Below are 25152 nucleotides of genomic sequence, written 5' to 3' on the forward strand. Positions count from 1 at the left end.
CTGCAAGCTGTTCCAGATGGATGAGCCATTAAAAACCTGCCATTGCAGGTTATACCTGGTTATATCACGCGGGTACTTGTTTAATCCCTGCCGATAATGGCACCACTGTAAACTGGAATAAAAAAAAATTTCTGACGTTTAATATTTTACACCCAACTGATTTAGGAAAATTGGGTCCAGATTAAAGAAAAAAATGGTTTCCTTTAATTTACAGAAGTTTCTGCATAAGTCACAATTAAAGCCTGTGTGTAAAGGCCCATGGCTTGAAAGTAGAATTTGAATGAAAGGATTTTGCTTAATTTTCTTCCCACTTTGATGTGATTTCCCACTTTCTTCTCACAAGATGTGAACTTTACTTTGCTAAAGTTATCAGGTTTGGATTTTTGCTTGGGACCTGGGCATGTTTTACAAGCTCTGCAGTCACACTAATATGTAAATGAATGGCAAAAAAATTAAGACATCTTAGTAAATTCATGTCCAATACCTTTTTTATTACCTTGAATCCAATTCTGAAATAGAAATTATGCTAGATGAGTTGTGATACTTGGGTTTAAGTACAAGTAAATCCAGCCAAACTTATGCAACTGAAGAGTAACAGGTCGTAGCTTTTATGTGACTGAAACAATTGCATCAACAATTAAATTTATGCATCAAATTAACAGATGCAACCAATATTTCTTTCTCTGCATGTGTGTCATCAGGCTCCACACTGATCACACATACATGGACACACGCTCACAAATACAGACACATTTTTTACATAACAAATTAAAGAAAAATGTTGCAAGTAAGCATAGGGGACAAACTTGCACACAGACAGCAGGATAACACAAAGCTACCCATAAAATCATTTTGGCTTCCTTTAACTTATAATCAGTGCTGCCAGATTTAATCTTGCCATTTGTGGCTCCTCCAAATTAATCAGACCTTAAAATAAGTTTTCAATTGCAAGCATGCATACTGTACGCAATACCTGATGCTTATTTTTTAACAGTTATTTAATGTTTATTTATACCTTTTATGCAAAAGTAAAAATAATGCCCGTTAGCCCCTTCAATGCAAGAGGAAGTGCACTTTGGTCAAGACAAATACACAGAAAAATTAGCTGCTTGGCATTTCAAATCACTGTAGCTAACAGGGTGCTTAACTATTTCCTTGTTTTGGAAATAAAAAGCAGTACAGAAAGGCTGTTAAAGACTAACTCAGAATCACAGGCTTTATGAAAGGCAGCAAATAAGGTTCACTGCAGCCAAACTCGGATTACTCTAAGAGAGTGCAGCTTGAGCTATAAAATCATTTGACCTTATTTATAAATAATTCTTTCATGAAATTAAATCTGATATAATCTTTACCTTCTACTCCTAAACTGCACACACCATCTACAAAAATGGCTTTTGAGCATCTCACACCAAGTGGGTGCAGTCAGAGCGGGACCCTCCATACTGCAAGACACTCGGAGCTGACGGGGCTCTGCTCAGGCTCTCTTGGCTGCCTCGAGGTCCTGAACTGGAACCAGCTGAGGAGGAGCTGCTGCTGCTGGTGAAGGGGACATCTTTGAGGGTTTCTGACTGGGCTGATATTACTGGGCGATGAAGGCGGTGAGCATCAAGCATCTCCAGCAGCAAGTCATAAAGTGGAACTTTGTTTTTGCACTTCATGCTATAAAGGTGTTCCATGCCTTTATTGCTGCAAAGTGTAAAACAAGAGAGAGATGAGAAACGCCAAGCCCTGCTTTTGGAATTATTACTGTCAACAATAAAAACAAAATTGACTCTCTTTTGAATATTTCAAGGTGCCATTTGGTAATAATTATGTTGTACATAAAACACCAATCTACCTAAATTCATTTTGTGTAATCAAGTGTTAATGAATTTCCTTCACTGTGAACATTTATAAAGCAGATTTGAAAAATAAATATACCACACAATTTAAAACATATGCATGATTTAAAATATTTCCTCTACTTTCCTATTACTGGCTCAACCATGCAGACACTGAACATTGTGCATGACGTCATCCACATAAATGTGCATCCTCGTGTGCTCCATGAAGAAAGCTACACAGGCATGACTGCAGCTAACATTATGAGTTGCAGTCAACACAGTCACAGTAAACACATAAATACATTTAAAGTTAAAGACCCACTTGTTCTTTACATGTTTTAGTGTCTCTGTAAAGCACTTTTAATAAAGCTATCATTAAATTGCGCTATACAAATAAACTTGCCTTGAAGGGTTCATAATGTTGGATTTTTACCCTATAAAGCCAAACGTATCATATTTGATACCTACAGTTTCAGAAATATTGTGCATCTCTTCATGGTAGAAACTTAACTTAAAATGCTCTTGTGCACCATATAATGCAGGTCTCCAATGCTCTGGTGGATGCCAGAAAGAAGAAGAATGCACTGCAATTATTTTGACCAATCAGACAGTAATGTTTTTTTAAAGGACCAAATAAAGACTTCAAAATAAAATAAATTAACATGTCTGCAGTTTTTCACATATTGGGTTTTAAATGGTTACTTTTTTTTTTTTTTTTTAACGAGCATAAAAGTCTGGTTAGAACTGAGATACATCGGGCTTTATCTATGCATAAATAAACTAAAATGAAACAGAATAATTTTATTCTGTTTTAATAAAATAAAATAAAAAAAATTAAACCTAAACTTTTGGGAACATCTCTGCTTTAATCTTGAAAGCAAAAACAATTTGAAGGTTGAGAGGAACATGTCCAAATCTAATGACTCTTTAATGCCTTTCTAGTTTGGTTTTACCTCATGTGCCTGATGTGGGAAAGCAGTAGGAGCAGCTGGGCTTGCCTCCTTGCCTGCTGCTGAGCCGAGTATCCTGATTGGCTGATATGATGTATGAGTGCATCAGTGATGGTGTCCAACATGTTCTGAACTGCCGCGCTGTCATGAAGGGGCTCCATTGTGCCAGTGCAGAAAGAAAAGGCACCTAACAGATGAAATCCATCAGTTTAATGTTTATGTACATTGTACAGCTTTTATTACCCTCCTTTAGAAAAATAGCAATAAAAATCAGATAAACTTGCTTGTGCCACATTAATGAGCTGCAGTAATAAAACTCCCTCAACTTACTTTTGACTGTCACAACAAAAATCCCAATAATATTGATGTTTTATTAGACTGAATTACAGGTGAATCACACATGGATATGGAAGCAAATAATTCAGGTTGCAGAATTGTTATTACAGAGTCCTCAAAAGTTGATTGCGCTCCAGCAGCTGAGCAGCCACTGGTAAAATCCCATTGGTATTTTAGTCTTCTCAGTTTCCTATATAAAATATCTCAATCTCCACGACAAACACAGCCCCTTGTGCTGTCTCATGTTGGCATGGCAACCGTTATTGGGCATATTGACGATACAGGCCTTGCCAGAACACTCTGTTCACCTGATGTGTCTGAGCTGCACTCAGAGCTACACCTCTGTGGGTGTAGTTTGACACTGTTCAATATTTACTCTTAGGAACAGAGATGGAAACCCACGATGTGGCGTGCATGCAAACAAAACTGTCAAACTATCAAAAAGCTAATGCTTTTATAAGTCAGGAAAATATCCCTGATGCAGATGGGTCATGTTTTCAGGCTTGCTCTAAAAAATGTTTCACTATTAGGAGATTAAAATTACACCACAGGCAGATAATATGGCACATGCTCATTAAGCATTTTCTTACCGGAGTTGAGTAGGATGATGGCTTTAAGGCAGAGAAATTCCTCGGGTTTGAGTTTGAGCATGCGAAAGCGGGAAGCAGTGGCCAGCAGCATGTCAAAGATTTCAGTCATGCCTTCAACGCAGTCTCCTTCACTCCTGGAGAGAGAAAAAAAAAAAATCAAGGCCAGTAAAAGTCAGTGAAGTATACGACAAACACAAGAGCATAGGTCTGATCCACAGTTAGAGGAAAAGTAATCTGATTTCATCTTGTATCCATGACGCTATCCGTGGAGAGACCAGATAAACAACTAATGGGTTAAGTCACTTAACGCTCCATTTGTCAGCACGGTTGAAAAGAGAAGGAAAGATGGATAATATCCAACAATTTCAGTGCAAGATAAACTTAGACAGCACAGAGGCATGGGAATGTGTCAGCCCTGACCCACAGCATTTTAGTCATCATGTCCAATTGGTGAGGACACTTACTCAGGGACCAGGCTTTAGAGATAATACTCTATAATACAGATGTGAATCAGATGGAACCATCAGAGTGTAAAAGCTCTGTCTGGATGTCTCCCTCGTCCCTCGTCCCTCTCCTCTGCTCTCTCTTTCTCTCTGTGGCTTGACCAGCCTGTTTATTGTGAACATGGGGGGAAATGGAGGGAACAACCTGTGCCTGCAAAGCAGAAAACAACCATGGCTCATGTCTGCCTGTATCTCTATTCTCTGTTCATCTTGGTTCATCATCCGACTCTCTCTCCCTTGCTTCCTTTCCCTGTCATCTCTCCTTCTGCTGTTCTTCATTTTCCATCATTCTTTGCATTGAGGTTTTGATTAAATTTCAGTCTTGGTTGCCAGCTCAGCACTGTAATGATGAGGGGGTATTTCAGGTTAGAGAGAGGCTGCTCTTCTCTCCATGGGGAACATGTAATTAGTCTTTCACTCTCAGACAGATGTGTTGGGATGGCACAAAGGCTGGCAAGGTGTGAAATGGAAAATCTACAATGCTGATATATTACTCTTAAGATCAGCCCAAGATGGAGGAAATGTGGAGGAAAAGCACAGACCAGGAGATGTAAAGTGTTTGTCTATGAGAAAGATTCCTCTCTACCTGTCCAGTATGAGATCCTGTGCAAAGATGAGCTTGCCGGGACAGTGGATGGACCTCCAAATGAGCCCGATCATCAGCACCTCCAGCCACGAGCTCTCAAGCAGCAGAACTTGATCATGAAGAGATAGCTGTAGAAAGCCTTTAAACACACAAAGCGCACGCTGTTGACCATTTTTGGAAAGTCAAAAAAATGTAACTCCACAGGTGCAGACTACGCTGAAAGTATCTTGATTTGTTTTAAACTATGACATGTTGAGGAATCAATATGATTTTTTTCTGCCCATGTCCATCCCACTGAACAAAAACTAACAAAAAAAAAAAACTTGCTTGCTCTTCTTTTTTTTGGAGGTACTTGAATGTAACCACTTGCAATCTATCTACTTTCATAAGGAGCCTTATCGCCGAGTCTCAGCTGTCTCAATTTCTGTAATTACATTCAGTTCTCTCCTATTGTCCCTGCCCTCTGTACTCTGTCTGGGACCCCTTACAATTAAAACTGTGTGTCTTTGAGCTTTTAGTGACGCACAAGGTTGTAATGCCTCAAAATAAGGATTTACTTTCCCTGTCAGATGCATGTGTGCATCTGTTTGTTTGACTGCGACACGCCTTAGACTGCATTTAGGCTCAATGGGGTGCCAGCAGATTGACCAAACAATCCTCTCAAAGGTGATGACTGTAATTACCATCACCTTAATGGCTCTGCACCTGTGTGTAGGCTCATGTGTGTTTTTACTCAGAAGGTCTCCCATCTCCTCGCTGTAGACTAATAAGTCAAAAAAGACAACAACACAAAGCCACAACCATCTGCACAATGTGACGAGACACCGATTCCATCTTTTGAAAAAATCTTCTAATTCATACCCAACATAAAATTAAGTTTGATGCACCAGCAGTTTACTTGCTGTGCAGTTTTCTCTGCACATATCTGACATCCAAGCTTCCTGCAAAGCAGATCTAATGTTACAGCACCAGTTAGAAGGCACTATGTGAGAAGATTTCCCATTTTACAATTTATTTGTTTACGTTTATTAAAGGTTATGGTCTGGAAATCAAGTGAGGAAACAGAAGGTGCATACCAGTAGTGTAATATTTCCCTAACACATTACTAATAGTATACACCCAAAAAGGTTTTTTTATTTTAAGATGTCTCAGTAGCATCTTAACCATCCCAGTAAGTATTGGTGTTTCATCAAAAATACAGTTCAGGCAAATGGCATCCAATAAACTGCTATTAATTATTCAGTTAGTATGAGATCAACACTGTATTCTGCAAAATCTCAGTTATTATGTCTTTGAAATTAGGAGGTTTTTAATAAATGCTTGGGTTAATTTAACAATTTCACACTAGTATTTAAAAATATAGGTTTCAAATATAATTTTAGTGTTATTTGAGTCCTGATCTCTTCAATCCATTGTGCAGAAAAATGCATAGACGTAAAAATTTAGGGGTTTTCTGTACTGATAGAAGGGATTAGAAATATTTATTGCCTCCTCTGCAGTGGTGCTTTCATTATTCAAACCTGGAAGCTTCTTTGCCCAGGCGATCATGTGAACCAGCTCCTTGTCAGCCATGCTCGTGAGCAGGGTCATCATGGTGACCTCAGTGTAGGGTCGGCTCAGCTTCTGACGGGAGCAGAGTATTGGGGGTTCAGCACCCTGCAGTAGGATGAGCACCTAAGTACAGACAGAACAAGCATTTAGACCATCTAACCAGCAAGCAAGATTAAAAGAAAAAAAAATAGTACAAATATTTCAAAATCATTTCAGTCATAAGATCATTTTATATGGGAGCATAAAAATTGGACACAAATAAAGACCTGCTCAGGAGGCATGCTGGTCATGGAAGTTCTTCCTCCTCCACCACCAGTGCCGCTGCGTTTCCTCCCATCATGGTGAGCTGCTGTTTTGTGATCCAAGCCTTTAAAAGCCTTGTCTCTTTCAGTGATGCCACCCCGCCGCTTATCACGCCTCAAAACACGACCGCGGTCCTTGCGCACACCTTAAGGATACAGCAGGCTCAACACAACATAGCTCACAAGATGCAGACTTTTGCATGTAAACCATCAAAACTACATTTCCGATTTATACCCCAAAGCCTAAAATCTGAAGATAAGGTTTACTAAGCGATTCAAGAGGTATGAAAACAAAAATGTGGATGTGTAATTATCAGCAGTTGTATTCCTTAAAAGGAAATCTCTTCAAGGTCATGCTAAAGTTCGAGCTTATCTGTTTCCACCAGCGCTTCTATATTCTTGCCAATGCTAGAAACTTCAGAAGTGATCAATGGTGATTGTTTCTTTGGGTTTTTTATTGTAGAAAGAGAAAAGATATTCGATCGTGAATAATAATTATCAAAAGAAAAAAGTGTTAATAAAAAAAATAAACAGGTTAAATAAAGAGAGACCATATGAAAAAAACTGCCCTTGACAAATTAAAAAAATAATAACTTTTCTGTTGGTCTTCCTACTCACCTCCTTTCATCATACCCACTTCATAACACTTCCTGAGACGGCAAGCCTGGCAGCTCTTCCTCCGATTCCTGTCAATAGTACACTGATTGGTAGCTGGGCACATATAGTCATTGTGACCTGAAATGGAAGAAAATCTATTACTTCCAGCCTTCGAGTCCAATGTTCATATCAGATTTTAGGTTATTTAGTAGCCAGGAACACTATTCCACATTCTAAATGAATCTGAGATGGAGAAAATTAAAGCATGGCATCTTGGCTTTGCCATTGCCATGGAGACTATTTGTTTCTTTATGACCAGTCTATCATTGTAAGAATTTGCATCAATATGTCAGAGCATCATATCATGAACAAAACTAAGCAACCAAGCAGAAGAAGCTTTATTATGGATAAAGAGACATCAAACCTCATGTCTGAAAATTCTTTTGATGGCTTTTAAGTGTAAATCACAACAATAACAAATATAATGTCACAATTTACCACATTAATGTTTCATTTTTATCTGTGAAGTGTCAGTAATTTCCTTCTTCTTTGCTTAATTTTCTCTCACAGCTATGATGACCCCACTAACTTGCTACATAATTATTTTCATCTACTCTTTGAATGATGTTCTTTAGACTTCCAGATGTCTGGGATTAAACTGAACTAAATTTCTTTGGCTGAAAGCAAAAGGGACAGATCTTCATGGCAAGACTATTTATGGAGCTAATATTGTGTTTTATGGTATTATTTCATGTGGCAATTTTCCATGACAAATTCGGTAAAAAGAAATTATTTAACTTTGATCATTTGAGAGCAGAATGATCAAAGTTACCCTGAATGCTCCTCTTAAAGAAGGCCTTGCAGCCCTCGCAGGACCACACCCCGTAGTGGTACCCAGAGGCATAGTCACTGCACACGGCACAGAAACGCGTCTCTTTGGCCATCTCAAATGCCCCAGCGCCAGCTCCTAGCTCCCCCACATCGCATGCCTCGTCACGAGTGTTACACTGGTCCTCTCTGGAGGCTGGCTGGTGGCTGGATCTGCAAAAGACCATGAATTTTAATATGATGATTTTGTGTTTTCATACAAGATCAATTCTGATGCTAAAGAAACACAATAATCTGCAGTATTTCATTAGCATCTAGCAGGAGAATTAATGTTTCTGAACCATTTAGTCAAATAAAAATCTTTTTTTTTTCTCCTGTGAAAATGTTAAAGCCCAACAAGTTAATAATGGATCAACTAAATCCCAAATTTTTGATTGATGTTTCTATGGCAATGGTAAAAGCAGACTCCTGTTTTCCACCTGAGTCAGGAAACAAACTGTATGTGTACTTCTGTTGTTCTAACGTATTGTTCCTCTCTCAAGGTCCTTGACAAAGTCCTTAATCTCTGGAATTAGAAACCGGGACAAAGCTTGATCCTTTATATAGAGATAATGCTAATGTTTGCCATACAGCTTGAGATTAAAGAGCAACGTGATTACTTAATTATGTTTTGTTTATAATGAAATTTTGAAGACTCAACTAAAATGCCATGTCCATAATTCATAGATTACAAATATTAAATCTAGTTATGCAGCGATACTTTGCACCAGTGCCATTTGACAGCAAACACAATAAATTAACTTATTAAATTTATGCAAATAAACTCAACTGTTCTATTTCCTAATGGATGTATACCTAAAATTTGTTCTGAAAAAGCTAAAGAAACTAAGCCATTGTGCATCATCGGTAACATAATCAGTCAAACTTCTACACAAAAACAGCTGACCAAACAACTCTTATTATGGATATAGTCCAGAAATAAAATGAGCACCATGAGATCACCTAATAAAACAGTAGGTGCTAAAAGTAAATGGTACATAACCTAGTTTTATTTCCCCACTTTGGTAACTCACACAGAGAAAAAGTGTGCTTGCTCACCTGTAGACGGGTGTTGAGGTGGTTTCCAGATAGTGACTGGGTGCATGCATAAATGGACTGAGTCTGGGGCTTGACGGCACAAACACAAGAGGACTGGTCGGCCCACTGCCCAGAGACTGGAGACTGCCATCAGACGGTGGTCCGTGGGTGTCCAGAGGACCAGAGTAGTAGCCAGTGGTGGAGTGGCCGTAAACAGGAGTTGGGGCAGGGGTGGGCACGGCATAGTCATACGTTCCTTCCAGGAAGTCCACAGCGGCAACCCCTCCAGATCCCCGGCTCTCTTCAGGGTACATGTCACTGACGGGGGCACGGGGCGAGGGCGAAAGACGTGGTGGGGAGAGGGTCTCCAGCTCTGAGGAGGCTGGGCAAATCCTGGGTCTGAGTCCTGGTCCAAATGGCTGCTTTCTCTGCACCAAGCTCTGCCTGAGTAACATCACAGCACAACAGCAGTGATAAGCAACATGATTTAGACTTGCTCTCCCATTTGCTGGGAGGGGGGAGTGGAGTGCTGCTCACTCTCTCTTTTGCCTACTCTGTCTCTCTCTGGGTCTCGTCTTTCCAATAGCGCCTGTCAGACAACTTGGAGGGACCACAGAGTCCTTTTGTCCTCTCTGTCTTGCTCACCAGGTTCCAAAAGAAGAAAAAATACATCTAAAAAGACTCCTCCCAAACGCCTTTATGTTTTGTTTCTGAGCATTTCCCTCCAATACATCCTAACTGAAGTGTGGGAGTGAGGGAAAGCTGGTGGGAGTGAGGGGGAAAAAAAAGGAATGACAGAAATAGTGATTCCCAAACAACTTCCCTGTCTCTTCTCCCCCACAGTTATTCTTTCTTCACCTTTGTCTTACATTGCAAAGCTTTTAAAGGTTGCAGCTGGATTGCAGATAGAAAGCAACTCTGAATATTAATTCTCCATTTAACTGAGCACCCTGCGAGTATGATATAAGATCAGGTCTATTTCGAACCAAATCATCGAACAAACCCCTGAGACTCCACGGTCACTCGCTCACTGGGAAAATGTTAAACAAGGCACTTAATTAAAATAACGGGGCGATAGATAATCAAAATCCATGATATTACTTACCTCTTAAACATGAATCATCCTCATATCTGCTACGCAACACAGTGTGATTCCCCTCTCTTCCTCTTTGCTTGCCTCACAGGCATCAACTGAGCTATCTGAACGTAATGGGAACAGCAGAAAGGTTTAAAAAAGGATAAACAAATTAAAGATGCAGCCAAATCAATAACCATGGTCAGTTTAAGTGCCAGGTCACCATAACACAGCAAACAAAACAGGAGGTCAAAACTCATTCTGACAGCCAGTAATTACACAATCAATCCCGAATAAGGAGACGGATTATACATTTCTGACACTGTACAACCTAAATTTTCCTTTTGGGAACAATATTTTCTTTAGGCCGACCGGAGTAAAATGTAAAGAAAAACTTTTTGGTTGTATCTACAAGTTGGCATAGCAACACAGTAAAGGCAAAAGCTAATAATTAATCATGAGAAATTAGGGAAGAGGTTATGTGCTCACTGGATACAAGTTTCAGGTTTGACATCCTCAGGGACCTCTTTTGTCCTTGAATGATTGGGGATCGTGCCTCAAGGTAAAAAAAAAAAAAAGTTAAACAATAAATAAAAATCAACCTTGTGAACAGAGATACATTGAAGAAAACTTAACTCTAAACATCAAGAGGTATCCAATTACATATACATAACACACAAACATTGATTGCATGAGCATGAAGATATATAAAAATCAATTTGTGTGTCCTGGCCTCTCAAATCAAATATTATTGTAAATAAATAAATTAAGATAAACACGATCACACACCCCTTGACAAGATCCACACAAGAGTTAATAAGCTCTTTCCTGTGCAAAATTTCCCTTAAGCAAACAGACCAATTTTCAGGACATGTCAGGTCAAGTAGAAAACAAGTAGCCTTGATGATATATATCTTTGTGCGTTTTCCCTAAAATAAAAATGACGGTGCAGTAACATTAGGAAGCGGCAAAATGAAAGGTGAGAAATGAAACATCTACGGTAATTCTCCTAAATGGCTCAAGACAGATTGCTTCTTGCAGTAATTGACCTCATTTTTATGACAGAACACTTTTACAAAGCATGACAGTAGCCGAAATTATGCTGTTGACTTTTCCCAGCTCATCCAGAATTGTAGTAATGCACATGTTGCAGCATTTCCAGCAGTTTCATTGACTGTTTTAGAGGTCCAAAATGACCTGAGCATGGAAAAGGTCAACAGGCAACAACAGCGGTTGGAAAATATAGAAAAGATGTCACTTTAAAGGAAAAGTTCATGTAATTTTGACTATCCTCTATTTCCTTTTACATCTGTGCATCTGTTCAGTTAATAGCTCATAATTAGCTGCATATAACATGTTAATTACTGTCCACTGGCTGGGTTTATATGGCAAGTAAGAAGTTTACTTTTAAGGTTTAAAACAATAACACTCAAAACAACAGTCATTATCGCTTACATCCTGAATCTATCTTTCCAATGAAGGATGACACAGGTGGAAAAACATCATTCATTGATGCAATTTATTAAGTGAAAACAGTTCATGCTTCCCCCAGTAACACTGAGAAGAAATCCAGTTAACATCACCCCTGAAGTTTTGAAGGTCACAATGCCTATTTGGATTACATAACACTGTGCAAAAAAAAAAACAAAAAAAACATCCACTTATATGTATTAAGATACAGAGCTCTGGGTTCCCATCTTAAACAAAATAAGCACACACTGTCACTACACTCAGGAAACAGTCATAACACTAAGCTGTGGTGTGCTTGTGTTGCATTGAAGCGACTGCTTATTTTGATGCATGCATATCTATGACACTGAGTGTAAAGGTAGAAGAGTTGGAGCCAACTGAACAAAAATAAGTAAGTTACATCTCTTCTCACTCTGCCCAACTACATGCTGAGGTTTCAAAGCATTGAGGGGAAATATAAACCCAGTTAATCAAGTACAAATACTTCAACCTGTAAACATTATGACTTAATGTGAAGTTTATGCTCATATTTGTTATTTAAAATAAAAGAAAACATGTGTTAGCTCTGAGCCTGCAACCAAAACCTCACTTGTACTAATGGAAATATATGGGTGATATGTTTTATATTAAAAATGAGAGCAGAGCATAGCATAGAATGAATGAACTCTGAAAATTATTACCATTACAGTGCATTTGTCTATCAAACTTAAAGATGATAATGTAGAAAATACAAGAATGACACCCATTATAAACCTTAATTATTCTAATCTTCTTATGGCTTAAGAGTAACACCTCACTTTGGTACTTTTTTTTTTTTTTTTTTGTAAAGTTCTTATAAATCCAAGTCTTCCCAGTGTGATCCTGAAGTTTGTCTTATTACTCTGACTTTGGGCTGTAGAACTGAATGATAGCATACTTGCCGCTGATCATCCAATTTGGGTCTTGGGAAGTGAGCTTCTCCCCTTGGCCCGGCTGCAGACCAACCTGAACGTTGGCCTTCAGAGTCCTCAAACTACACAATGGTGCAGGTCCAAAACCCCTTAGTGCAGAACTGAAAGCTACTGTATGATCCCAGTCCCTGTCTCCTGTCAGCTTCCTGTAGTTGAGATCACCTTTAAACAGCACTAGGTCGGCCTCCTGCAGGGTTGCATACAGGTCAGGGGCATCAGTTGCCATGTCGCAGAACTCATGGGGCTGTGTCCAAAAAGGATGATCATGATAGCACCACACACCATCTTTCAGATAGCCCTGCCACTCATAACCTCTCTTGGACATCCACTTGTGATTGGCTGCCATGGTCTGCCGGATGGTCCACTGAAAGTCGTTGGCTGTGACATCAGAGACAAACCATGGGAAGGATTTGCCATGAAAATGAATCTGCTGTGCAAGGCCAGAGGAAACTAAGAAATCTGCTAAGACCAAGTCAGTGGCTAGCTCAAAGCCAGCATTGTCGAGCACAATGTCCACTCTGACTGCAGCATGTTTTCCTGACTCTTCCAGCCTCTGGGAGGAAATTAGAGTTGACCATACCAAGCCAGAGTCATCTACTAAGATAAAGGGTCGCAGGCTGTCGAGGGACTCTATTGGGCTGGTCTTCTGAGAGTTTTCCTGGCCAGCAGAGATAGAAAGATCACACTTGTTCCCCCAGAGAGAAACCTAGAGAGAAAGAATTGCCAAGAAAAAAGCAAATGTTCATAAAAGTACTCAGGTTTCATTCGTACTATTCACTTTAACATCAGATGACAAAATTTACTACATATACTTCAACCTTAAACTGTGTTAAAATGAAGCATGTGAGAGCACATAAACTATTTAAGTATAGTCTGGTTGACAGCAGGCAAGTACTTCATATTTTACATTAATATCTAAATTTTATAAGAATAAAGGCAAAATAATAAAAACAAAATATATCACATATATATTGTATATGAGTACTAGTGTTAATAACGTACATTGATGACACTCACCTGGAACAGTTTGTTGAAATACTCAAATAATTGATTTTTAGAGAGTTTCCCCATGTTTTTATGGATTTCCTCCAAAAAAGTGCATAAGGCCATCGTAGCCTGCTGGGACTCGTAAAAACTCTGAGTCTTTCCCTCGTTAAAGACATCAAAGTCAGTGATAGGAGGACTGCAATGAAAACAAGCATTAAAATGATGACAACTGCAAAATTATACCACAAAAATGAACAATAAATTTTACGGTTACTTCTCCAAAGCAGATGATGTATAGCACAAAAGAAACACTCATAATGCAGTCTCATTTAATTGTCCTTTGAGCTGAAATGTTCTCACTTTATAGTATTACTTCTGATGTGTACACTCTGATATTGTTGGTGTTAGATTAGACACTCAACTACTTACTTTAAAAAAAAACTAAAAACAAAACTACAGCTGTCTAACCTATGGCTGCATACCTTTAATCAAGACTCAAATCTATAATCTTTTTAGTGTTTAATATTCTGAACGTTCAACTTTGTGAGAAGAGACAATCCTCCTATGCAACAAAATTTCTAGTGGAATAAAGTTCAAATTTTACTCAAATTTCTAAAAATATTGTTCCAATAATGAGTGCTTGACCCATAAATATATTCCCAAATCAACCCCAACAGCTCTCATAAGCTGATATCTCTTATTCTAAAATCGCCTCATAATCAGTTTTTTTTCTCCCTCTGTTTATCCTTCTATGCAGCAGCTAAAGTACTGAAGTAGACTATGTGCAACATTACTTGACAACGTTTGCACCATCAAATTTTATCTTGGCCGCCAATACTGTAGAAATGTGCTTAAAGTTATCAGACTTCTAGCCAAAAAAGTGGTGGATTGCCAAAGAGCAAGAAATGTTTCTTTTTCCTTTCATGAGAATGTTGTTACGCAAATTCCTTTTCACTGTCTGTGCTCTTACAGAAACTTTGATTTCCCCCTGTCACTGATGTAGAATTTGTTCTTCTGGTTTTCAGAGCTAGACTGTCCAAGTTGCACACCAATCTATGGTTTATCATCTATCTTTCTGTCTCCGCATTCATCTCTGTGAGGCTTAAAAAATATTTTTCAATCTGACAATTCTTTGTATAGGTATGATGCAGAAATACACGCAAGCATGGCTCTCATACCAAAACTAAGTCAACTACAAATTTCCCAAGCATGTCCATGAAGTTGGACTTACTGAATATTAATAGACTAATAAATATTTAATTTCAAGGATGGCAGATTTTCTTTGTAAAAGAAAACTTTGTAATGTTTGAAAGAAGTGCTTCTTACTTGAGCCAGAGGGCTTCTTGTATCCGGCGATACATGTAGCACTCTACATAGAGCCATGGGGATTTGAACCAGCTGACGGACTCCTGCTCTCCTTGCAGTTTCTGTTGTCTCTGCAAGTACTGGTTCCAGCACTCTACGTCTGGCAAGCCGTCTGTCAGCACTAATACAGGTTTATCCGTTTGCAGCTCATTCCTCAGTTTAGACAGCAGAGATATTGTTTGTTTCTCTGCATTGATACCCTCCTGTTTGAAAATATAGAAGAGACGTGTACGCAAAATTAATTGAAGTCTTATTATTAATTACAGTGCAAGCCTAATGGGCTGTTAATGCTACTGATCCAGAACTGTACTTACCTCTCCATATTCCTCAAAAAACGTGTTTTTGTTTCGGTGTATTGTGTCTATAACTTTCGTCAGAATCGTAGGCAACCTGTCTCTTATAGTCAAATACGCAAACGACCTGCAAAGAAAAAAGAAACAAGCAAAAACACATCATGGTAACACTACCAGTAGCATCATTGCAGCAGGTGTATGCACTTTGTATAAGCTAACTAGCTAGTTAGCAACATGTGGGCTAAAGATATAATTTTTCCATTTCTCATTTTGACTAAAACTTTGAAGCGTAATAACATATAATCACATATTTGAACCCGTCTAACTCAGTTAAGGTTATATGAGTGGACATGCACAGTTTTTTTTTTTTTTTTTTAATCAACTTGGCTGAGTTAGCAGCTAACGTTGCGAACAGGACGCTGCATTTTGTAGAAATCGTTTTAATGCTAAAATTAATATTTATATTTCATCAAACACGCTTAGCAAGTCGTTAAATCGGTGTTAACATACCCTGTCACTTTGGCGGACAGTGAAGGGGGAACTCCGTAACCAATTTGATCCGTCGCCATCATAGTGACAGTGGGACACGGTCGTCTCAAACTTTATTGTAAAAGATCACGAGAACAAAGCCGTCAGATCGGTTTGATTTGTGTTTCCCTTTCTTTCTTTTAGACGCCTTTCTCGAGGGTCTATCTCGGATGATTTAGGAAATAAATATTTCAGAATCTGTTCTATGTTTTTCCAGATTCAGGTTTTTTCTTCCTTCCTCTTTCTGTCTTTTTTAAATATACAACACCGCCATCTAACGGTGTGGAAACAAAATGCAATGTGGGCAGGTTCTCAATGCGACGGTAGAGATTGAGTTTGGTTGCATTTATATGCCATATTTATCCTGTTTACCTTTTCCTAAATAGTTTTCTGGTCTAACCTCTCAAAAAACTTAAGAGTCTTTTCTGGATTGTGTGAGCTGTCGCTTGCACATAATATTCAGATCTTGCTCGTGCGCACTGCTTGGCAGCACCCCGAGCATCCCTTGTTGTCCGGGGCAACAGTTGTCATGGAGATATTGATTGCCCTATTAGGAAAGGACAGAATTCGAACCCCCGAGGCTTTTGGCGGGAAAAGAAGAGGGGGTTGAGTGAGTAGACTATGGGTTTAGGGAAATTAAAAGAATTCTCGGGTGATTTCCTGTTAAAGATCCTATTTCAATATGAATAGCTACTGTAGCCTCCATGCTATGCGCGTATAATAGCTACAGAGCAGCATAGGGTTAGTAATGTAATTGTGTGATAAGTTATAACAGTACGTAATTCTGGGTGTTAATAGCTAAAGTGCAACCACGTTTATTAGTGGAGAAAAAAACATGTCTGCCTTAAAAACCCACTACGCTGCATTTGTGATCTCGGTCCAAATCCCATAACTTAGATCTGCTGGTTTTTCTTAACAAAATATTCTATATTTAATATATTTTAAATAATCCGGCACATGAAAAGCTTTTATGGTACCGGGTATTCATCCTGAAGTCTGGGACATTCACAACTGAAGACAAACACAACTGATTGGCTGCAGCCGCGTTTTACTGTGTTGAAAAGATGCGCATATCAATTAATTGTGGCGGTGTTTCTCCCTCTCTCAGATCACCCGCGGTCACTATGGGAACACGCTAGGCCGTTGTCAGGATGTGGGGTCCCTGAAAGTGGGAGTCCAGCTGCGTCCACCTCCGGTGTTCATCCACCGCCGGCCTCCCATCCCCCCGCCGGGCCCCAGCTTGGCCGGATCTGTTTTTCTAAACCGAGAGGAGTGACTCACCACTCCGGTTTCAAAACACGCCAAGGACGAGGGGGAGGGCGGCAGTTAACGTTTAAAGGCCCTGTTTAAACGGGTGTTTCCAGCTAAGCACACACGCACCAGAGGACTTATGTTGTTTGTGAACTAGCTTGAAAATTCACAGGCACAAACGTTACAGTTTAATGAAAACAACTTCTTCTAGGCCGTGTTGGCATAAAATGCATTAATGCAAGACTAATCAATTTAATAGAGATCAGCTTCAGTGTTGTCATGTGAGTGAAATGTGCATGTCTTTTGAAACTTCTGTGAGAAAGACACAGGAAGGTTAGGATGGCTTTGGAGATATGAGCGGAGGTATGCATGAACGCAGCATTCTTCTTAATGGTAGTCTTAAAAGTAACCTACTGATTACAATGTATTGATTTTCATGACAAAACAGTAAACTGTGAACCAGTGATAACAGTTTATCTGCTTCATTCAATAAACCCCTGCTGTGAGTCTTTCAGCAAAGTAAACATGCTTTTGTTCTGCTGTCATTTCCATTTACTGTTGCTCCACCACTGGTTTCTATCATTTGTTTGTAAAACCTTTTATAAAGGCACAAACCTATTCATTAATTTTATTCATTCATTTTATGAACTGATGATCAGGTCAGCTTGTTTTTTGTTGATAAAACTAAGACTTTAAGGTCATGTAGTGGCACTGTTTAGGTTATTTTCTCTCCCTCTCCTGTATACCCCACCTCAGAAAGACTCCACCCAAACTTCTCCTGTGATATGAGCGTTTTTAAAGCGCTAAAACCTGCAAGTCTAGTCATCCTGATGACTCCATGTCCTAATGCTGAATTTCATCCCTGTAATGATGAGCCTGAAAAAATGGTTATTTACACTGGGACAACATCTACTAACTAACCAATGACAACATCTGATGACTAAATATTGACACGACTCAAGTACAGTTGTGAAAAAGTACTCCTACAGTGCCCATTCCAATTTGGTTTTGTTAAACATTTTATTGAAAACGCTTTCCTTTTTTGGTTGGTAGGATGTATTTTCTACTTAAAGCTTGATTTCAAAAGGAAATATTGTTGCTGCTTCACCGTGCAGCAAAATGTATGTTCAGTTTGACATTGCAGGGTGTGTGGCACCGAAAGAGAGTTTCCCACCTAAAACACAAGCGTCAAGTCTGCACCTTCATGTTTCACTGTAACGTGTCACACAGCTCAAGACTAGGGTGGGAATCAAGAACAGCTTTGTAAAGGTTTAAAAAAAAAAAAAAAAAGTACACATATATATATGTATATGTGCATATATATATATATATATGTATATACATATATATATATATACATATATATATATACATATACATATATACATATACATATATATACATACATATATATATATATATATATATATATATATATATATATATATATATATATATATATATATATATATATATATATATATATGTAGGCTTATAAAATAATTATTGTTTAGGGTGAATAGTCTTGTAGGCCTATCTTTGTTTCAATCTATTTGTGTTTATAAAGGTAATTTCTGCATTATTTCTTAACACTGTTAAAATTATAATAGCAGGAAACAATGTAGGCAGCACATGGTTGAACAAAGGAAATAGGCTAAAAAAGAAAAAAGTGTGCATACGTCCCCTTTAACCTGTTGCAAACATAAAATCAGCATTTATTTAAAATGCAGATAATTAAGGGGCGATATTTCACATTAGTCTCAGGGAGGCAACGCTACAGCTCTCAGCTTTTAGAGAGGCGTTAACGGCAGAGACACAATGATTAACTACGATCCGGGTGTGAAGACAGCTGGCTGTCCAAAAAACAGAAAGAAAGGGGGAAAAAAAGACCAACTGGTTGATCTTACGGCGGTTACTCAGTGCGGGAAATTAACGTTAACTCAACCGCCTCTTCCTCAACGGATTGTTTTTTCTACAACGGCTGCTTTTAGGCTGGCTTTTACCCACAGTCATGTGATTGTAACGTAAAACCCCTAACCGGAAAACACCGACGGACGACCCTCTCCGCCGCCAACGAATGCTGCGTTTACGAGGAACACAGTTGAAGCTTTTGCGAGCGCAGAGGACGGACGAGTCTCCGGTAACAAATAAACAACGGCGACACGGCAAACTCCAGTAATTTCAGCAGAGTCCGGGTATGGTTGCTTGACTACGCACTCTCCTATTTGCCTGCTAGCTTTGTAACATTATTGAGCTTTTCTGTGCGCTTCGGTCAACTGTAATTGTCACGGGGAAGTTAAAAGAAACGCGTTCGTGACCAACCCCATCCCCCTTGCGTCTCTCTCGCTGTCTGTTTCCCGTTTGTGTGTGCGCAGCGCGCGCGCTTCCGCGTGCCTGAATGCATGTCCGTTTTCTTGCGCTAGCAACCGACAGAGACCCGAGGCAAGGGCAGGAGTCAGTCCGCGCGCGCTCGTTTTTTAGGCTCCGTTTTGAATCTCCATGTGCTTTACAGTTATTATTTTGTTATTATGATATTGGGGTGTTTTTCTTTTAAATCCCGAGGCATGTTTACATCCTTCACACACGTCCCTCACTGGCAGTTTGACGGTGTATTTGACGGAGCAACCGAAATTTACACTACGGAAGCGACTGTTCCACGTGTCTACATCACAGCAGGGGCGGTGCTATTTGGTTGCAAACAAGTTAGTACTGGGTGATACTTTGGTAAATTAATAAAACTGTACGGTTTCAGTTTGGCAGATTGAGATTAGATTTGCTAAATGTGGACTATCAGTTCATAACCAATTCTTGATGAGAAAACTGGCTGACCAGGAGGTAAACTCATTTAAAAGACAACTAAGCAACAAGCCTGCCTTGGAGCATTGAACTATAACAGATTAAAGTCTTTGTGGTTTATATTCCTAATAATCTGCTGGAAATTGTTATTAAGAGTGTAAGCAATTAGATTATTTAGTTATACTATGGAAAGAACGATAATATCAAGTCACACTTACATATTTTACAAGTTTTGTTTGTGTTATTAAAGTCACGGTTGGGAAATTTAGTAAAACAGGAATAACAATCATTTACTGGAAATGAAGACAAACAAATGAAGGAACATTTGCCCGTTTTCAAATGGTCTTTACTCGTTTCACTGTGGAAGTTTGACCTAGTCCTTTTTACAGCTTTGCTTCAGTTCTTTGAGGTTTACTGGCATTGGTTAAGCCTAAATGATCACACTTCCACCACTGTGCCTCAGTTGATTGGAAGAGTTTGTGATGATCTGTTTGGTTTCATCATAGTTTGCGCTATGCATTAGTCTTTTCTGTTCAAGGGATATTGTTCATGCAGCTGTGTGGCCATGTTGTTTTTAGAGAGAAAAATAATTCTCTTTACATCCTTTCAAAGAAAGTCATGCTTGTTCATTCTGCTTAAATGTTTAGTCATGAACATTGCCATTTAAATTGCCGACAGAGGCCTGAATATAATCTTGTAAAAAAAAAATTCCACTGTTCAGTGATGGATTTGAAATTGAACTTACAACCTGTTGTTTCTCAGAGAATATTGCTAATGATGTCTTTCCTCCCTGGCATTTTTTTTAATATTAAACGCTCCAGACCACTAGACAGAAAAAAATGTCCTATTTGATGTTCACACTGATGAAATCAGTTAATCATGGTCTTTTCCCAAACAGCTCCTGGTTGTTTATCATCTATTTAACATTTTTGTTAAATAGATAACAAAATGACATCTCAGTTTTGTTTGGCAACATTTTTGTTAAATAGATAACAAAATGACATCTCAGTTTTGTTTGGCACATCATAGATTCCTTATTAAAGTAAAATGAACAACAGTACATAAAAAAATCTATACAGCCTCTAAATATTTAAACAGCTTTCGCTTTCCTCTATTGAAGGAATAGCTAATGAGTTGTAATGAAGAGAGAAAGAGCCAAGCAACATTTAATGAAAGCATATATTGACTGTTTGATGTCCTGGCATGCTGCAAGGAGAATGCATATCAGAAAAGACACATATTAGGCTTTCCACCTTAATAATCCTACCTTAAAACCACAAAGTTGCAGTGTTCCCTCTTTTTTCCTCAGTGCCATTGCAAAACTCTTATTGGTGTGGTTAAATCACACGGCGCACCTTTCCATAACATCAACAACAAACCTGAGCAGTTTATCCATCATTAAGATTCTGTTTATTGCGGGCTGTTGTGTTTGTTTTAACAAAAATATATTTCATTATTGCTGCAGAGTTTACACTGATGTTATTAATGACCATAACATTATGAGTCTTTGGCATCTTTAATGCCCATTGTTGCAGAATCCCAGCAAGTTCCTGGCTCAAGACAGTTCAGTAGCTTCATACTCTGACTGCCGAAGTAAAACCAATGTGGAGCATTTCTTGTGTGTTTGTGTGCGACCATATGCCAATCTGCACAATTTTTTATTTTTGAGAGAATGAAAGCCAACCAAGTATCTGCTATAATCTGTATTCACATTTCTTTGCTTGAATGGCATACAGAAAGTGTTCAGTCAGCTTTCTCAGGGAGTCGACCTTCTCATAGGCTGTTGGGCTGTAGGCTCTGCTTTGGAATGTGTGTCGACACCCATAACCCTGATCATGTGATGGCCTGGAGCCCTCTTAGTCCTTCAGTGACCTTTAAGGTCAACAAAGCTCATCACATTGGTCAGCAGAATGTGCACGCCTCTGAAATGTCTCTTAAGATTTAGTCTGATACTTGGCCCTCATCATGGAAGTAGTGTGTCCCTCAGATTTGAAATCAAGCTCTATACGAGACAATAATATCCTTGGACTCTATTATTGAAATTATCAAAGGTCAAAATTGTCTTGGTCATATTAGGAATTGGTAAAATACAGGCTTTAAAAGGCTACTAAAGCAATTGTGTCACTCAAGTTATAATTGATTTCTAATAATCTGGAACCATAAGGTTTAAAGTAATTGGAGTATAATTTCCATGTCTGGTATACTGGGAGAAGGGATATGAATTCCTATCACAATGAACCAGTTAAGGTGTTTTTTTTTTAAGTGAGACAGTTATTCAGCTTACATTTCTGTGCTATTACTGGTTGACTAAATGTCTTCTGTGTGTCTCAAAGTGACATTTTTTCTTGTGCCAAGTTAGCTTTTGGAAGGTCGTTGGATCATCACTGACAGTCTTGACTCTTTGTGGTCACAATAAACTTAGCTTTGCTTCCAAACAGGAAACTCACTGCTGCCTGTGTGTGCGTATGTTTGTGTGTCTTTGTGCAGGTTGAAGAATGGAGTTGGCCAACCATGGTCTTATCCTGCTGCAGCAGCTTAACGCTCAGAGGGAGTTTGGCTTCCTGTGTGACTGTACCGTGGCTATAGGAGATGTCTTCTTCAAAGCCCACAAAGCTGTGCTTGCTGCTTTTTCCAACTACTTCAGAATGCTCTTTATTCATCAGGACAGGTATGAAGGGGAATGTTTTAATACTAGTGTCTCAGGCTAAATATTAAGTTAAACACTTTTAGGTTTTTCACATATGTTAACTAATTAACTGTGATGTTTGTGTTTCAGAGACTGTGTGCGTCTGAAGGCTGCTGACATACAGCCAGACATCTTCAGCTACCTCCTCAATCTGATGTACACAGGCAAGCTTGCGCCCCAGCTGATTGACCCCGCCCGACTGGAGCAGGGGGTCAGATTCCTGCATGCCTACCCACTCTTGCAGGAGGCCAGCCAGTCGGTATATTCTCACCCTGAGCAGAGCATCAACCTCTCCACCTCTCTCTACGGCATCCAGATTTCTGACCAACAGGTGGCACTGTCAACCAGAGTACCGACTCGCCGACAGCTCTCATCACCGTTCGACATAGAGCAGGTCAATTCAGAGGGAAAGTTTCCGTCCACACCAGCTGCAACTTCATTTGCAAATTCCTTACCACCCAAATCAACGTCCTCACCTCCTGATGCAGAGGCCTCAACCAGTGGCACTAAGCCTTTAGTTGAAGATGGGGCACTAGACTCAGTGGGTGCAGATGCTTCCTCAGCCAGTGCCATCCTTCATGTAAAGCCCAGCATAATGAAGAGGAATTCCTCCTTTCGGAAGCATTACTCGTGTCATCTCTGCAGGAACAGATTTGCCCAGAGAAGTTTGCTGAGAGAGCACCTCCTACAGCACACCCAGGCTCTTCAGCAACTTCCTGCTGAGCCCAACAAGACACTCTCGCCCGTTACGATTGGAGAAAACAGTATGTCAGTGGAGGGGGTTTCTAAGGGAAACAAAAATGGGTCGGGTGCTTCTGTTGCAGCTACAGCGGTGGAGATCATCAGTGACAGCGAGCAAACTCCTGCTTCAGGCACCAACTCAGACTCTCCCCAAGCAGAGGTGTCTACTTCCACCTGGGGTGTGGGAGGCTTAAATTCTCAGGCAGACACACCTCCGCCTTCCGATATTGCAGACATCGACAACCTTGAGAATGCTGACTTGGATCGTGAGGTGAAGCGGAGGAAGTATGAGTGCTCCACATGTGGGCGCAAGTTCATCCAGAAGAGCCACTGGCGTGAACACATGTACATCCACACAGGGAAACCCTTCAAGTGCAGCGCTTGTGGGAAGAGTTTTTGTCGCGCCAACCAGGCTGCGCGTCATGTGTGCCTGAACCAGGGGTCTGACTCCTACACCATGGTGGACCGGCAGAGTATGGAGCTGTGCGCTGCAGGAGACGACAGCAGCCAGATGGAGTCAATGTTCTTGGGCTCTTCAAAGCCTTACAAGTGTAACATTTGTGCCACCACCTTCTCCAGCCCCAACGAGGTGATCAAACACCTGTGCTTCTCTCAAGGAGGATTAGTGGGGCTGCAGGGAAACACTGGAGCAGGCATGCTTCTCCAGAGGGAAGAATTTTCCAAAGATGAAGGTTCTGATGTGTCCAACTCCGGCACCCCAGTAGAACCGATAAAGACTGAGGAAATCCTCGTAGAATAGTGCCAAAACTGTTTCATCCCTTTTACTGTGTTATATAAATTATGGTTAATAGGTAAGCTAAAGATTAAATTAGTCAGGGTATGTTTGTTAAAGATTTTCAGTCTACTTTTTACATGTTTTATCATACAGTCCTCTGAATATTTTGGCCATGGAAGTGATGAAATTTGTAGACTATATTGATTTACAAAGGACCTTCACATCAAATAACATTGAAGTAAAAGTTTAATTGATATTACACTATTTGTTCTGATTGGGATTATACTCTTGACATGTTAGACTGTACCAGACCTCTAAGATTTATCATTGTGGTGAAGTTGTGCAAAGTTAGTAAAGGAAGAGGAAGCTGGGGTGTTTCCGGAAGAGGCAGTATGCTGTAAGTTGGGTTGTCTGAAGGTCTTTGGAGGCAAAAGTTGCATAGAACTAAGTCCCTCTAGATCTGCAGAATACATTTGTTTTAACAGGGGGATAAATGAGAAGCTGATTGTCCAGATCAGGTGTATAAATCCATTTGCAGCTAAAAAGCACACAAACCTGAGACAATCTGAGTGGATTCTCAATATGCATCAAAGTACAAATGTCTTCCATTTGTGTTTTTGTTGTGGTTTTGGCTCAGCAGAACAAAAACCTTGGCATGAGGTTTCATGTCCAGTAACTGCAGTTTTCTGAGCAGAAGTGTGGTTATTTTAATCTACGTTGTGCAGAGTGCTAAGCGTGATTATGGTTCCTGTCTCCTTCCTGTCTCACCATGTCACAGCGCAGTTTCTCCACATGACAAGTGTCTGGCCACTCAGTTGGTGATAAGGAAAAAAAGTGCTTTTTTTTCTTCAGCTGTGCCACTTTGATTCACCTTTGTTTTCCTCATTTTTTGCTTGTTTTGCATGTTATGTATTATAAATGTCCTTGATTTCTTAAAAGAAGACACATGGTCCCTCAAGATGCACATTGCTCAATAAGAGGCTGTCCTGTTGAAGATGGTAAATCATGTCCTTTTTTTTATTTAGAATTTGATTATTTTTACTCCTGAAATCTCTTAAAGTTCATTAAATGCTTTTCTATTCTTATAAACAGTGCTATATTAATAAAAAAAAAAAGACATATTTCAAAGAC

General features: G+C 39.5%; 3 protein-coding genes across 3 annotated transcripts; 1 reads left to right on the forward strand and 2 right to left on the reverse strand.

Moving 5' to 3' along the window:
* Positions 1-1224: 1224 nt before the first annotated feature.
* Positions 1225-9598, reverse strand: esr1 (estrogen receptor 1; the record flags this gene model as incomplete). The annotated part of the gene is made up of 9 exons (XM_079254944.1): positions 1225-1686; positions 2777-2960; positions 3700-3833; positions 4789-4927; positions 6309-6462; positions 6606-6787; positions 7260-7376; positions 8071-8279; positions 9165-9598. 9 exons carry the CDS (start codon positions 9596-9598, stop codon positions 1404-1406), a joined length of 1836 nt encoding a protein of 611 aa, XP_079111070.1. The 3' UTR covers positions 1225-1403.
* A 2171-nt stretch (positions 9599-11769) lies between these two features.
* Positions 11770-16044, reverse strand: armt1 (acidic residue methyltransferase 1). Its single transcript, XM_079255511.1, has 5 exons — positions 15794-16044; positions 15305-15410; positions 14952-15193; positions 13656-13821; positions 11770-13344 (listed from the first exon to the last, which is right to left on the reverse strand). Exons 1-5 carry the CDS (start codon positions 15853-15855, stop codon positions 12565-12567), a joined length of 1356 nt encoding a protein of 451 aa, XP_079111637.1. The 5' UTR covers positions 15856-16044; the 3' UTR covers positions 11770-12564.
* A 3121-nt stretch (positions 16045-19165) lies between these two features.
* zbtb2b (zinc finger and BTB domain containing 2b) lies at positions 19166-24871 on the forward strand. Its single transcript, XM_079255365.1, has 3 exons — positions 19166-19257; positions 22346-22526; positions 22635-24871. The coding sequence occupies exons 2-3, from the start codon at positions 22354-22356 to the stop codon at positions 24043-24045; spliced, it is 1584 nt and encodes a 527-aa protein (XP_079111491.1). The 5' UTR covers positions 19166-19257; positions 22346-22353; the 3' UTR covers positions 24046-24871.
* The last annotated feature ends 281 nt before the right edge of the window (positions 24872-25152 follow it).

The sequence above is a fragment of the Telmatherina bonti genome (assembly GCF_933228915.1).
Source record: "Telmatherina bonti genome assembly, chromosome: 16".
Taxonomy (NCBI): domain Eukaryota; kingdom Metazoa; phylum Chordata; class Actinopteri; order Atheriniformes; family Telmatherinidae; genus Telmatherina; species Telmatherina bonti.

Excerpts from the sequence above, each read along its gene's own strand:
- armt1 (XM_079255511.1), bottom strand. The coding sequence starts at position 15,855 with ATGATGGCGACGGATCAAATTGGTTACGGAGTTCCCCCTTCACTGTCC. Across the intron at positions 15,194-15,304 it reads TTTTTGAGGAATATGGAGAG|GAGGGTATCAATGCAGAGAA; the intron begins GTAAGTACAGTT and ends ATTTTCAAACAG. Across the intron at positions 13,822-14,951 it reads CAAGAAGCCCTCTGGCTCAA|TCCTCCTATCACTGACTTTG; the intron begins GTAAGAAGCACT and ends TTTTCATTGCAG.
- zbtb2b (XM_079255365.1), top strand. The coding sequence starts at position 22,354 with ATGGAGTTGGCCAACCATGGTCTTATCCTGCTGCAGCAGCTTAACGCT. Across the intron at positions 22,527-22,634 it reads CTCTTTATTCATCAGGACAG|AGACTGTGTGCGTCTGAAGG; the intron begins GTATGAAGGGGA and ends TTTGTGTTTCAG.